General features: G+C 42.5%; 1 protein-coding gene across 1 annotated transcript; it reads right to left on the bottom strand.

Moving 5' to 3' along the window:
- Positions 1-12,113: 12,113 nt before the first annotated feature.
- HTR1B (5-hydroxytryptamine receptor 1B) lies at positions 12,114-13,283 on the bottom strand. Its single transcript, XM_068985401.1, has one exon. The coding sequence runs from the start codon at positions 13,281-13,283 to the stop codon at positions 12,114-12,116; it is 1,170 nt and encodes a 389-aa protein (XP_068841502.1).
- Positions 13,284-14,002: the final 719 nt, after the last annotated feature.

The raw sequence follows: 14,002 nt of genomic DNA on the forward strand, positions 1-14,002 counted from the left end.
TTCACCACTTAGAATGCTTTGTGCTACACCATGCTGGCATGCAGATTTCTCCTTAAAATTGACTTACTGTCTTTTGGGAATTCCCTTGTATGTAACTAGTTGCTTTTCTCTTTGTCCTTTTAAGATTTCCCCTTTATATTTAATTTTTCATTTTGATTATAATGTATCTTAGTGTGAAGGCTAGGTTCATCTTGCTTGAGACTCTCTGTGCTTCTCAGGCATAGATAACTGTTTCCTTTCTCAGATGAAGTATGTTTTCAACTATTATTTACTCAAATAAGTTCACCACCTCTTTCTCTTTCTTCATTGGGACCTCTAGAATGTGAATGTTAATATGCTTGATATTGTGCTGGAAGTCTCTTAAATTATCTTTATTTTGAAAAAAATTATTTTTTCTTTTCAAACGTGGGTAGTTTTCACTACTGTGTCTTTAATGATCCATTTCTTGGCATCATCTGATTTACTTCTGCTTCCTTCTAATGCATTTTTAATTTTGGTTAATGTATTCTTCAGCTGTTTAATTCTTCTTTATAGTTTCCAAATATTTGTTAAACTTCACCCTGTATTCATCAAGTTTTCCCTGAGTTTATTGTGTATCTTTATGATCATTACCTTAAGAGATGATAAAGAGGGATCATAAAGAGAATATAAAGATCATAAAGAGATCATCCAACTCTTTACTGGATAGACTGCTTATCTCTGCTTTGCTTAGTTCTTCATCTGGAGTTTTGTCTTATTCTTCTGTTTGGAACATATTCCTCTGTCACCTCATTTGGTGTAATTCTCTTTGTTTATTTCAGTGTATTTGGTAGATAAGTTACATTTCCTAATCTTGGAGACATGGCCATATGTAGAAGCTGTTCTGTAGAGCCTAAAACTTCACTTCCCGTTAGTCACTAGAGTTATATCCTCTAGGGGTGTCCTCTATCCGGACTGCAGGCACCTTTCTCTAGTGGCAGAGCCAACTACTGTACATGTGCTAGCCACTGGCTAGCTGGCTGTCAGGATCTGCCTCATTCAGTGGCTGCTAGCCCACTGGTAGGTGGGTAGGTAGGTAGGTGGGTAGGTGGGTAGGTGGGTAGGTAGTTAGCGGGATCCTGGGACAGCTTCCTGAGGGACTGGTGGGTCCTGGAGCTGATGCCAGCAAGCTGAAAGGTGGGCCCAGGTTCCGGTATGACTGGCTGCCGGCCCAGGGGTCCCAGGACAGTTGTTGGCTTGCTGGTAGTTAGGTAATCTCCTGGTACTAACTAGCTAGAGGAAAGACACTAAAATGGAATGTCTTTGTGTTAGAATGAGCATCCTAAATTTGCTGCTGCCAGCATCTCTGTCTCCAACAGGTATCCCAGTGGCCTCCTTCCTCTCTTAGATCAACAAATGTGTCTGACTCAAGTCCCTTTAAATTGCTGCCTCTTCCCTGGAACTCAGCGCATGTGAGATTTCATGTGTGACTTCTTAAGGGCTGACTGTCTGTGTCCTACAGCCCTCTGGATTTCCATATGCAAGCCTGCTGGCCTTCAAAGCCAGACATTCTGGGGTTTTGTCTTCCTGGCTGCTGGACTCCTGGTCTGGAGAGCTGATATTAAACTCCTAAGCCTCACTCCTTGGGGATAATCTGTGCAATTATGATTATCTTCGTGTTTGTGGGTCAGCTACCTGGGAGAGTCTCGATTATATTTTCTCTCTGCCCCTCCTACCTGCCTTGTTTTGGGTCCTTCTTTTGATCTAAAATAGGTCATAGACCTCTTTTCATAAAGGCAGGGGAGGGATCTCCTTTGTGAATGAAAATAATCTGGCCAGTCCATCTGCCCTGCAGTGTTAGCTTGTAGCTGTTGCTATAGCAAATATCTGTGTTTTATGAATACCACTGAGTAACATGAGCAGTCAAAGATGAAAACAGACTTGATTAAATGCAGACTAAGTGACCTTTAAAATTATTTTCATTGCCTCTGGACAATGGTTTGGGTTATTGTGGACAAATAGCTACTCAGTATATATTTGTGGTACTTGGAACTGCACTTTTATGAGGTCAGGAAAGCGCACTCTATGTGTCTGCTAGAGTATTTTCTCTTAGAAGTACACACTGGCTAGCCACCTTTAGTGTGGAGAAACCCACAGTGAACATTAAAACACACAGCAAGTTAGCGTGTCTTCTCTCGGCTGCATTTTTCTAGCTGAGTAGAGTGACATATTTACCATCCTAAATTATTTTTTCTTCCAGCAAACTTGAATGCTTCTGGTATTTAAAATAACCAAAAATCTTACAGAAGTATACAGTACAAAGTGCAAGCATACTGTTAATGAAAACTATTTTAAAAAGATAAGTTTTATTTTAAATAATCTCTTAAATTTCACTCTTCCCCTGGGGCTTTTACATGACTACTTGTGACATGTTGCTGCTCATTTTTGTCTATCTAGAAATATTTGAGTCACAGTTCAAAATTAGTCTTTTCTCATCCTCTAATATTAAAAAGTCACATTATTTTAATGTTCTGGGCTCCAACCATCCACAACACTCAGAAACTTATTTACATTAAGGTGTAAAGGACTCACGGCTAATAGAATATGACAAAACTTCAAGAAGTATTTGTATTTTAAAATACAGGAAGTGAGTCCTTAATAGATGAACATTGGGCAGGAAACAGGGTATGTTTTCTTGAATCTCTTGAATCTCAGCATACAATTGATTTTGAGATAGTATCAATAAAACAGTTTCCAAACCAGAAATCTGTCCATATCTCACTTTTAACAATAAAAGGGATTTGACTAACTTGGAAGAATAGCAAATAATATCAGATCCTAGCTCCTAAAGACAGAAAAGGAAGCAAACAGAGTAGAATACTGAATTCCCCTGACAATCATATTGCTCCAAGAACTGTCTCAGATGTCTGCATTATTATGTAATACCATCTTCTTAAAATCTTTTCAAGAGGGACATATTAGCCCTATTTTAGGTATAGGAAAACTGACATTTACAGAAACTGAATAGCATGATCCAAATTGCATACTATTAAGCAACAAAAACAGAAGTTTAAACAGTTTTTGTGCCTCCAAATTTCAGGGTCTCTGGATAGACACCTGGTTGATTTTGTCTGAACAGAGGGAATCTAGTCAACAACTACAATGTTTTAAGCACTCTCTGGACTGAGCAGTGCCACATGGCAGCTTGTTTAATCCTCATTACTAAGCTGTTGATAAAATACCATTCACCCTACATTAATACTTGAAGACATGAATGGTCAGTTTACTAAAGGTTAGAGAACTGGCCAGTAATAAACCTGAAATTTGAACCAAGATCAGCCTGGATCTGGATTCTAATTCCAAGTTTACCAAAATTTCTGTGTCATATATCTTTGTCTCAACTAAAAATGGATGTGTGTGTGTGTGTATGTGTGAGTCACTCAGTCATGTCTGACTCTTTGTGACCCCATGGACTGTAGCCCATCCGGCTTCTCTGTCCAAGGAATTTTCCAGGATAAATACTGGAATGGATAGCCATTCCCTTCTCCAGGGGATCTTCCCGACCCAGGTATTGAACCTGGGTCTTTGCAAGCAGCTTCTTTACCATCTGAGCCATCAGGAATAATCAAGCACAGAAGGCAAAAGCTATTTTGAGCAGAATTTTCTCCAATTTATATGTATAATTTTTATCCAAAACAGAGGAGATTCTACAGCCCTACACACTCACTGTTGTAGCTACTTGCTGCTGCTGCTGCTAAGTCACTTCAGTCGTGTCCGACTCTGTGCAACCCCACAGACATCATCACACCAGGCTCTCCCGTCCCTGGGATTCTCCAGGCAAGAACACTGGAGTGGGTTGCCATTTCCTTCTCCAATGCATAAAAGTGAAAAGTGAAAGTGAAGTCGCTCAGTCGTGTACTCTTCACGACCCCACGGACTGAAGCCTACCAGGCTCCTCTGTCCATGGGATTCTCCAGGCAAGAATACTGGAGTGGGCTGCCATTGCCTTCTCCGGTAGCTACTTGATGAAAGCTATTTTTTTTTTTTTTATATTTAGTCTAAGTGTTTTGGTTTTAAGACAGTTTTGTGACTACCAAACTTCTGTCTCCAGGATTTACTGGGCTTTGTTGTTTGTGGCAATGTTTTAGAATTCTGGGGGTGGGAGGAAGGTGGAGATAGAGACAGGAGAGGAAAAGAATGGAAACTCCTGGCAAAGAAGGACTTTACTAATAGTACATCCAATTAAAAAAATAGAAAATATAGTATTAATTTAGAAGTTTTATCTATATAATGAGAAAAAACTCTAATAACTGAAAACATCCTCTTACTTGCCTGAATTTACTTTTCACTCAGAAATTTGACTCCATGTAAAAATAGGCATACGTCTCAAGTACCCAAGTTTTTGACATATGTATTTCTCAGTAACTTTCCATAAAAAGTTGGAAAAAAAAGTCCTGCCATGCATTACTCATCACAGTCAAAGCATTTATATTTAATACTGCCAAATCCAACAGTTTAAATGTACATTTTTATCCATACCAATTCCCTTGGAAGAAGTCAGGGGGCATGATGTGTTTCCCGGCTGTGTGTGTGTGTGTGTGTGTGTGTGTGTGTGTGTGTTAACAGATGGAATCCAAGTGGGTTTACTAAGTGAAACAGATTAGGATAAAGGAAATTGTGCTGCCTTCCACATGCTCACAATTGTTGTTTCTTTCTTTTAATTGTTGTTTTATCATTTGCCTTGTATTTTTAATTAACTGTTTTTTTAACAACAGACAAAGCCCTTATTTGGAAGTGATGTAAAAAACAAAGGACTGAATCTGAGAGTCATGCTTTGCTGATTCAGACCCAGAAGTAAGCTGTTTGTTTTAGGACAGACAGGATTTGAAGCATCTGGGAGATAGCATGTGAGAGGAAGTATTTCAAAACTTCCGAAGCTGAGACATGAATACAATGTAAACAAGTCAAGAAAACATAATGCATTGTACTTTAAAAAAATACATTTTCTCATGTGTAAGTTTTACATTGATGTGTGTGTGTGTGTGTGTGTGCGCGCGCGCGCATGCACACACACACATATATATATATATATACATATATATATATATATATATATCCATCTTTAGGAAACAATAGATACTCTGTCACTAAGCTCTTGTACTCAAAGTGTGGTCCATTGATGAACATCACTGGTGTTTCCTGACCGCTTGTTGGAAATGCATCATCTCAGGCTGCTCCATAGATGTACTGAATCAGAATCTGTATTTTAACCAAGCCCCCACGTAATTCATATGAGCATTAAATTTTAAGAAGCACAACTGTGAAAGGCCAAATCTACTTGACTTTCCATATTATTCAGGGACCCCCTTCACACCCAAAGATCCTGCATGCGCAAACATGACTCTAAGAGCCGTGTCTACATATTCTCAGTGGCTCTCACCCTGGGCACACATTAGAATTACCCAGAGAAAATGTTTTAAATAAAACTATCAGGCCTTACTCCAGATAACATAATTTGATTAGTCTGAGACAGGGTCTGAACAAAGTTCTTTTTAAAGCTCTCCTGATAAATGAAATATGGAGCAAAGGGTGAAAACAATCGCAATATCCCGTTCAACGTTTACCTGCAAACATAAAGGTGTGTAAGATTACATTTATAGAGGAACTTGCTCATGGTTGCCAAAAATGCATTTAAACTCATTTTTCTGATTTCAAACACTTGCTCTTGCATTTTAAATCAACCAAGTGTTAGGGGCTTCAGGCCAACCAGTTCTAAACTCCCCATGTGTGATTACATGCTATACTCTGGGAGAAAGCCTCTGAGAAAAAGGAGAAAAGACAGTGGACTCCAGGACCTTAAAGCTGGGCAAGATAGGGTTAAGAAGATGAAGAACCACACGAGTGCTTCTCCACAAAAGTAGACCAGCCTAGTGTTGAACTCATTGAGAATATTCAATGAGCCAAGAGTGGGCTGGCAAGTCACAGGGTGATCTGTGAATCTATACTCACTTTCCCAAACTGGATTAGCGCATGAGGAGATGCAAGAGATGTGGGTTCCATCCATGGGTCAGAAAGATCCCTTGGTGGAGGAAATGGCAACACACTCCAGTACTCTTGCCTGAAGAATCCCATGGACAGAAGAGCCTGGCAGGCTACAGTCCATAGGGTTGCAGAGTCAGACACGACTGAGAGTAAGCACAAGCGTGTAAGTGTTACAAGAGACAATCAGGTGTGTTGACCCAAGTACCCTGGGCACCGCCTCTGGACCAAGCAACCTACCCTTCATGGGTTGCTTTATCACTGTAGCCCATCACCACATTTGTGAGCAAGAGATCTGAAATTTCAATCGGTTATCGGCCCTGGGATTTCTTTGGAAGGAATGATGCTAAAGCTGAAACTCCAGTACTTTGGCCACCTCATGCCAAGAGTTGACTCATTGGAAAAGACTCTGATGCTGGGAGGGATTGGGGGCAGGAGGAGAAGGGGACGACAGAGGATAAGGTGGCTGGATGGCATCACTGACTTGATGGACGTGAGTCTGAGTGAACTCCGGGAGTTGGTGATGGACAGGGAGGCCTGGCATGCTGCGATTCATGGGGTCGCAGAGAGTTGGACATGACTGAGCGACTGAATTGAACTGATCCCAACGTGAAATGACCAGTCAGAGGCTAATGTGTGGAATGTTCCCACAGTGTCAAGGAGGATGTGAGTCATGCCTTTGTGCATCATTTAAACAAGCCATGTGTAGATTCTTTTAAGCATTTGCCATAAATGGCTCCCTATATCACCATCTGTTCACTTTAGGTACAAGAAATATTATAAAATCATTCTTGTTAAATAGATTTCCAGTTTGCTGTTTTGAAAAGAGTTTCTGTTTTTTTTTTTTTCTTCCTCCTATCTTTGGAAATATGTGCAAACAGGAAGAAGTGGACATTTTCTTTTACACACTATACTAGGAATAGTGTTAAGACAATCTCTCTGTCATCTGGCCCAATTCTAGGGACTAGGTCTCTCTCAGGGAGCGCTGGAAATCCTAGTTTAATCCTAAGATGTGAATGTTGACTTTGAAAGTCTTATTTAACTGACAGATGTGTGAAATGGCACATAGAAAACTCCCCACTGGGGACAGTGAAAATGTAGAGAGTAACAGTTAAGGAAAATGGCAATGATATAACCTCACTGGCTTTCTCATTATATATGATCAGTTTTCTGACACAGAAATTTATTTTGTGATACGTAAGATTGTACTCACGTTTATATATGCCTGTTTTTAAAGTAAATGCCAAAATTACACAGACTTGAAAGTCTGCCTCCTGGGAAAAACTGACATATAAATACACCTTATTTCTGTGCAAAAAAAAAAAGCAATGTTCTCTGTAAATGGTAGTGTTCTACCTTTGAACTATGGATCTATTAACTTCAAGCCAATGCCATTTTGAAAGGAAAAAAGAAAACTATGATGTGAAAAATCATGACAAAAGATAAGTTTAAGTAAGTAAGTAGCTCTATTTTGTATGTAAATTCTTTATATTCTAATCTCTGACTTCACTCGATGGCACAATAATCAAAGGTCACAACGTTTTAAAACACTAATTTTGTAGCTTTTTTTTTTTTTAAACAAGTGGAGAATAAGAAAATAAGTTTGTAAATATGAAGAAAATCTTTAGTTTTATTATAGGGATCTTCTGCTTGAATTTGCAGCTCTGAAAAAGCTTCTATTTTAAAATAAATGATAAACCCCACCTTCCATGGTTCATGGATCTCCATGTTCACGAAGCCTGGGAAAGCTGATACCTTTTGCAGTGTCCAGGAAGAGGGAGTCCAATTGTGAGTACTGAGCACCTGCGGCCTCCGCACAACTCAGAGGCGCTCTGCCCCCTGGTGGACCGTTCAAGCACAGGTTTTGAGAAAAGATGTGGAGCCATCATTTCTCACATCCTTTTCCTAACTGCCTCTTCTCATCTGAAAACTCAAGTAGATGTCCCACGTTGAAAGCTTTTTTTTTTTTCATTCATTGAGGCCAAAAATTTCCTTTGGTTATAATATAAAAACCCAGGAATGCCTAATCAGTCCATCACAGCTAAAATAAGAACTGTATGAGATCAACCCTTTATCATTGGTTATCATGGCTTTGCACAGGTGAGAAAAAAGCAGAGAAGTGGAAAATGAGATGCTGAGAGAAGACATGAATGTGGTGAGGGCCTTTGGACACTAGAAAACAATTGGAAATCTCTAGACAAGAAAGAAGAAAGAGGGTTTAAAAATCAATGAGAGGATGCTACAGGAAATGAAATATTTGGCAATTTCCTCTTGGCCAGGAAAGCCACCGCAAACCATCTCTCCTGCTCTCTTTGGGCCTCTTGGCTGCGCGTTGCCAGCCCAGAGGATAAGCTTGAAAAGTTCCAAGCCTCAGTTGCTTCTAGTTTAGCCACGTTTCTTCCATTTGGGCTAGCTTGATTTTCTTCAGTCCAAACTCTCTCAAAAATCCTTCAAGTTTTTCTCTGCTGCAGGTGTCCTGCATCCACAAAAAGGGCAATGACAAAATAACTGCTAGAGAGGAAGTACCATCTGCTGAGCGATAAAAAGTGTCAGGGATCTTGATAAATGCTCTATGTGTATAGGCTCTAAGCCTTTGCAACAAACTGCAAGTAGGCTGCATTTGAGGAGAATCACACAGCAATAACATGCTCTATTTGCAATTCAAACCTGGAGCTTTCTGATTCAAAAAACTTTATTTTCTGCCTGTACTCTGATGCGTGGTCTCCTCCTCTTAGGTCTCTGCCCGCCCCACGCACCCCCGCCCCTGCCCCAAGCCTGCTTCAAACTCAGCTTCTCCTTTTCTGTTTTCTGTATTTGAAGTACCATGTACTGCCTTGGAATCTCATTCTCTAGCCTGAAGTCTAAACATTCCTTCTAAGAATGCTGATCTGGAAAATTCCAGGGATCATGGAATTGACTTAAACTCTTTGCAGACTATGTCTAATTCCTTTTAAATCCTTCCTACACATATAAACTAAATCCTACATATTGTGTCCATGCTTGTCAGTCCACCACAATATCATTAGTCATCAATTAGTCTCTCTTGAAGGCTCAAGCTCCTAAAGGCAACCCAGAATCCCATGAAGCAATCTTTCCATAATCATAGAATTACTCCCCAATGCATTGTAGAACACAAAAGGACTTTTATTTCATTATTTTCCTAAATTTCACTTTCAATTACACATTTTTGAAAGGTGGAAAAGGCAATTTGCAATCACAGTAACTCCATCAAATGCACATAATCTGATATTTTGCAGCTTGAGTAAATTATAGTCCACTCAGTGTTTCCTGGATCAAGAAGATAAAACTAACATAATAGACAGGAAAAGTGAAGAATATTGTTCTGTAGGAAATTTGTTGAAGTCAATAACCATTCATTCATAGGTACAGTGTCCATTTTTTTAAAAGGAAACTCTAAAATTCCTAGAAACACAAGACAATATTGGCATTTGGAGATGAGTATACATTCATATATTTTTGTGAAAAATTGTGCAATTCAACAATATGGAAAATGTTATTTGCTACCACAGCCAATGAAAATATATTTTCATTTCTATGTAAGTTAAATATTTCCACCTCCCATATAATGTTCTGTAAAAAGTCATATGTTTAGTTTATGAAACAATCTATGCTATAGGCAGCAGTAACTGAAAAGAAGCTTAACAGTCTTAACTACATACCCCTGGGATGAATAATACACTTTGCATAACCATGTGCAATGCTGGATGAGGAGTCTAGATTTCTTATAACTACAAGGATTTGCAAGCTTCTACTTCGTACAATATGCCCCCAATCCAGTTGATTCAGCAAAGGAGTCAAGCAAAAATTTAGGTAGGTCATCTATAAATGGCAAACAACCCATTTGACTAAATTGACCACATTTTGTTAATATGAGGACAAAATCATTGCAGATGCCCTATAAAGAAATCATTTGTAAGTGGCTATTGGTTTCAATTAATTTTGCTCTCTCAGGCTCCTAAAAGTTGGCTTAATTGCTTCTTAGGCCCAAGAAAATGCCTAACCAAAAGACAAACAAAAAATAAATTATGTGCTCTATGCACAGTCCTCTCGGTAGTAAGCTAGATCTCTCCATAGGAGAAATGTCACACAAAACAAACAGACATTGGGGATACAGCAAAAATATAGGATTATCTAATGCCTAAAATTTTCTCTTACTCCAGTGACAGGTGTCAGTGTTGATCAAAATTTTCTTTTGTACTTAGTTTACATGTAAACCTTTGAATAGGATATTTTCAAGAGTCATTATGCCAGAGTAAAGGTCTGCACAGCAGGGAAGCAGTGTACTTCAGCTCAATACATCTATTGTCTGACAGTCTGGACTGGGAAGCTTCAAGCAGGGAGTGAATCCATTTTACAAAGACAACTTGCTTCTGCAGACAAAAAGTATCAACTGCAGAAAGCTCTCTAAAGAACAAAGTGTGAATCTTCTTTGGCATAATAAATGTTCCACAGACACGTTTGTTTTCCGTGCAGGTAATCCTTTGGGGCTATTCCATTTTATTTAGAGCATGCATTTTTCATCTTTTAGTATGTAATCTTGCCCTGTACTAGGGGGTCGTCAGAGTGAATTTGAGATAACAACTAAGTATTTTTGAAATTTGAAACAGAGATAAATTTAAAGCACTATTGATATTATATTCATAGAAGTATCAAGTCAATGACAAATTTCCAAGATTCAAAAGCTTGTTAGTTTCTGGGTGCCCAGGAAGTCTGAGGGTTGGTTCCATGAGTCACAAGGAACCAGGTTCAATTTTAGCTTCTCTAAGCTTTTTGAAATCCCTTACTTGTCTTTCTAATAAGTTTGTTCCTACTCAGACTTCAATAGCAAGGGAAAAGAAACAAGTTTTTATCTTTAACATGGGTTTTAGGAGTTTTACTATTTTGAAGACTTTTGGAGAAAGGAGCTAGTTCTCTTGGTTACTTTTCATGTTGGCACACAAAGGAATTACAGATGGGAAGGAGAGTGCAAATGACTAGCAGAAAAAGTCTCATGCATTTAAGATTTTTTTACAAGTCAAAATATACATCCTCCTGTTGCCACCCATTCCTTAATTGTGTAAGAACTCTTCCTATCTCAGTCAATTCCATGGCTCACTCGATTGGGATTAAAAATACTTACCTTGCAAATTATATCATCTCATCAGTTTCATCAGTGGCATTAATAAGAAATATAGCAGCAGCTTGGGCTGAGTCACCCATCATATCCTCCATTTCTGGGGATTTAAATGTGTAAAACGACAGGTACATGAAACTAAGAGGAAAAAGAAAGCAATCTGCAGACTTTGGCACTAGCACACATAACATTTTGTCTGAGTTGTTAGGAGAGTGGTTTGACAATCACTACATACGAATTAAAAAATTATAAAGCTGCAGAAAACAAACAATCCATAGGTGTTGGTTTTCCGTTTAATACTCCCCATCTCCCATTTTCACCCACCCATCCCATATAGTTTCAATTATAATAAAAATAGAGATCTTAACATCAGAATTTTGCTGTTAACTCTTCAAGGTTTCTCTGTGCTATCCAAGCCACACCGGAATCCGCAAGTTTCTCCAACCAAGTTTAAATAAGCAAAAAGTGAATGAAGATCGAAGGATGCCAAAGTAACTGTTCTTAAAGGAAGCTGAACACAGAGTTCTCCCCAAAAGACAGGGTGTTAGTGTCTAGTTCAAGTACTGCCAGGTTGTATGCAGCTCTGTCTCAGACAGGCTCCAGACAAGAACTACAAGCACCTCTAGTTCTAGAGGGCCTCATCCATGATACCAAAGCAGTGCCGGGCTCCCTTTTCCATCGTCGGTTTTCTAAAAGTTGCAGCCCCCTTGCAATGCGCTGCTGAAGAGTCAGTGCTGAAACGGGTTTGTAGGGAGGAAGTGAGCCTTCTCCTCAGCCAGGCAGCTCTATCCTTAGTTTGAACAATTCTCCTTTAGAGCTCTCTTAGGGCTGTCCTGGTTTACTCAGGATCCACAGCCCGTGCTCAAAAGAGACAGCCTCGTTCCGACCCAGTAACAGTGAAAGAAGAGTCGACTTACCTGTGGAACCAGACACAGCATGGTCCCCTGAAGGGGGCTTAGGCGACTCCACTGTAATTAACAAGTCAGTTCGTGCACTTGAAGCCTATGAGTTTATGGAAAGCTTGTTTGAAGTCCTCGTTGGACATGGTGTAGATGATGGGGTTGATGAGGGAGTTGAGATAGCCCAGCCACGTGAAGAAGTCAAAAATGGCCTGGTGGAACCAGCAGGATGTGCAGATCGGGATGACCAGGGAGATGATGAAGAAGGGCAGCCAACACACGATGAACGCGCCCAAAATGATCCCCAGGGTCTTGGTGGCTTTGCGCTCCCTAGCGGCCATGAGTTTCTTCTTCTCCAGCAGGGCGTCGGAGACGCGCACTTTGACTTGGTTCACGTACACAGGAGACCCGGATTCGCTGGGTACCTCCGGAGCCCGCGAGTTAATCGAGGTGACCGAAGACGTGGACCCGGGGGAGTCGGTAATCAGCTGGGCTCGGGTCAGACGCTTACCGGTTCTGTTGGGCGTCTGTTTCAAAATCCGGGAGCGGGCTTCCACGTAGATGCGACCATAGAGGGCGATGAGGAGCAGGGTGGGGAAGTAGAAAGCGCCCACCGTGGAGTAGACGGTGTACAGGACGTGGTCGGTGTTCACCACGCAGTTCGACATCGCCTCAGCTTTGGCCTGCCGCCAGAAGAAGGGCGGCAGCGAGATGCAGATGGAGAAGACCCACACCAGCGCGATCATGACCGCGGCCCTCTTGGGAGTCCTTTTCGCCGAGTACTCCACGGCGTCCGTAATGGCCCAGCAGCGGTCCAGGGCGATGACACAGAGGTGCAGGATGGAGGCTGTGCAACAGGTGATGTCCGACGACAGCCAGAAGTCGCAGACCACCTGGCCCAGCGTCCAGCGGCCGGTGACCGTGTACATGGTACTGATGGGCATCACCAGGATGGACACGAGCAGGTCGGTGACCGCCAAGGAGGCGATCAGGTAGTTGGCCGGGGTATGCAGCTTCCGCGTCCGGTACACAGTGGCGATCACAAAGGCGTTGGAGAGCGTGGTGGCCAAGGTGAAGAGCGCCAGCAGCAGGACCACGACTACTTTCCAGGGCAGGGCGATGAAGTCCTGGTAAATGTACTCCTCGGCGGCGCTGCAGTTGTGGGAGGGACCAGCCGAAAGGTTGGCTTGAGAAAGCCCAGTCTGGGAACTCGCGGACGGCGGCTGGGGACACTGAGTGGCCACTGCCTCCATGTCTCTCCTCGCCCGTGGCCCCGGAGCGCAACTCTGGGGCATGGAGCGCACGAAGATGAGGACAGGAGGACCGCGGAGGAGACCGCAGTCTCGTCCACCCCAGGAGATTGTCCGTTCCCTGGAGGGTTCCTTAATTACGCCTCCACCCAGGATCCCAGATCAAGCGAGAGGTCAAGGGCGAGGCTGGCTGGCTGGCTCCTTCCCCGCACCTCCAGTGCGCGCGGCGCTGCCGCCGCGTCTCTGGCCGCTCCCCGCTAAGCCCCGTCTCAGCCTCGGGCTGCCAAGGACTGGTCCAAAGAGCCACACTCCCCTCCGGCTCCCACCCGGGCGTCTAGAAAGTGGAGAGCTTGGTTTGGTTTGGGGAGGGAGCATTGGCAAGGTGGAATCTCTTACCCCAACTGCTCGGGGCTGAGCGTCTCCTAACCCGGGCGCTCCAGGTTCTGCAGACTCGACCCGCAGGAGTTTGCTGGCTGTCGAGACCAGAGCTTGCAGGCCAGCGAGGAGTCCGGGTGTTGCATTCCCGCCCTCCTCCCCAGGCTGGGGCAGTTTCCTGCGGCGGCCGCAGCCGCCCAAGCTGGGTGGAGTGAAATCTGGGCACCGCGCGGCGCCGCGCCTCGCGCCGGAACTCTGCCCTCCCTTCTTTTTCACGCGCTGGCCGCTTCGGCGAGCTGCCCCGCGGAGACGGGGGTCGCCAGAGGAGGGACTCGGGGGCTCGGGCT

The sequence above is a fragment of the Capricornis sumatraensis genome, chromosome 13 (genome assembly GCF_032405125.1).
Source record: "Capricornis sumatraensis isolate serow.1 chromosome 13, serow.2, whole genome shotgun sequence".
NCBI lineage: Eukaryota > Metazoa > Chordata > Mammalia > Artiodactyla > Bovidae > Capricornis > Capricornis sumatraensis.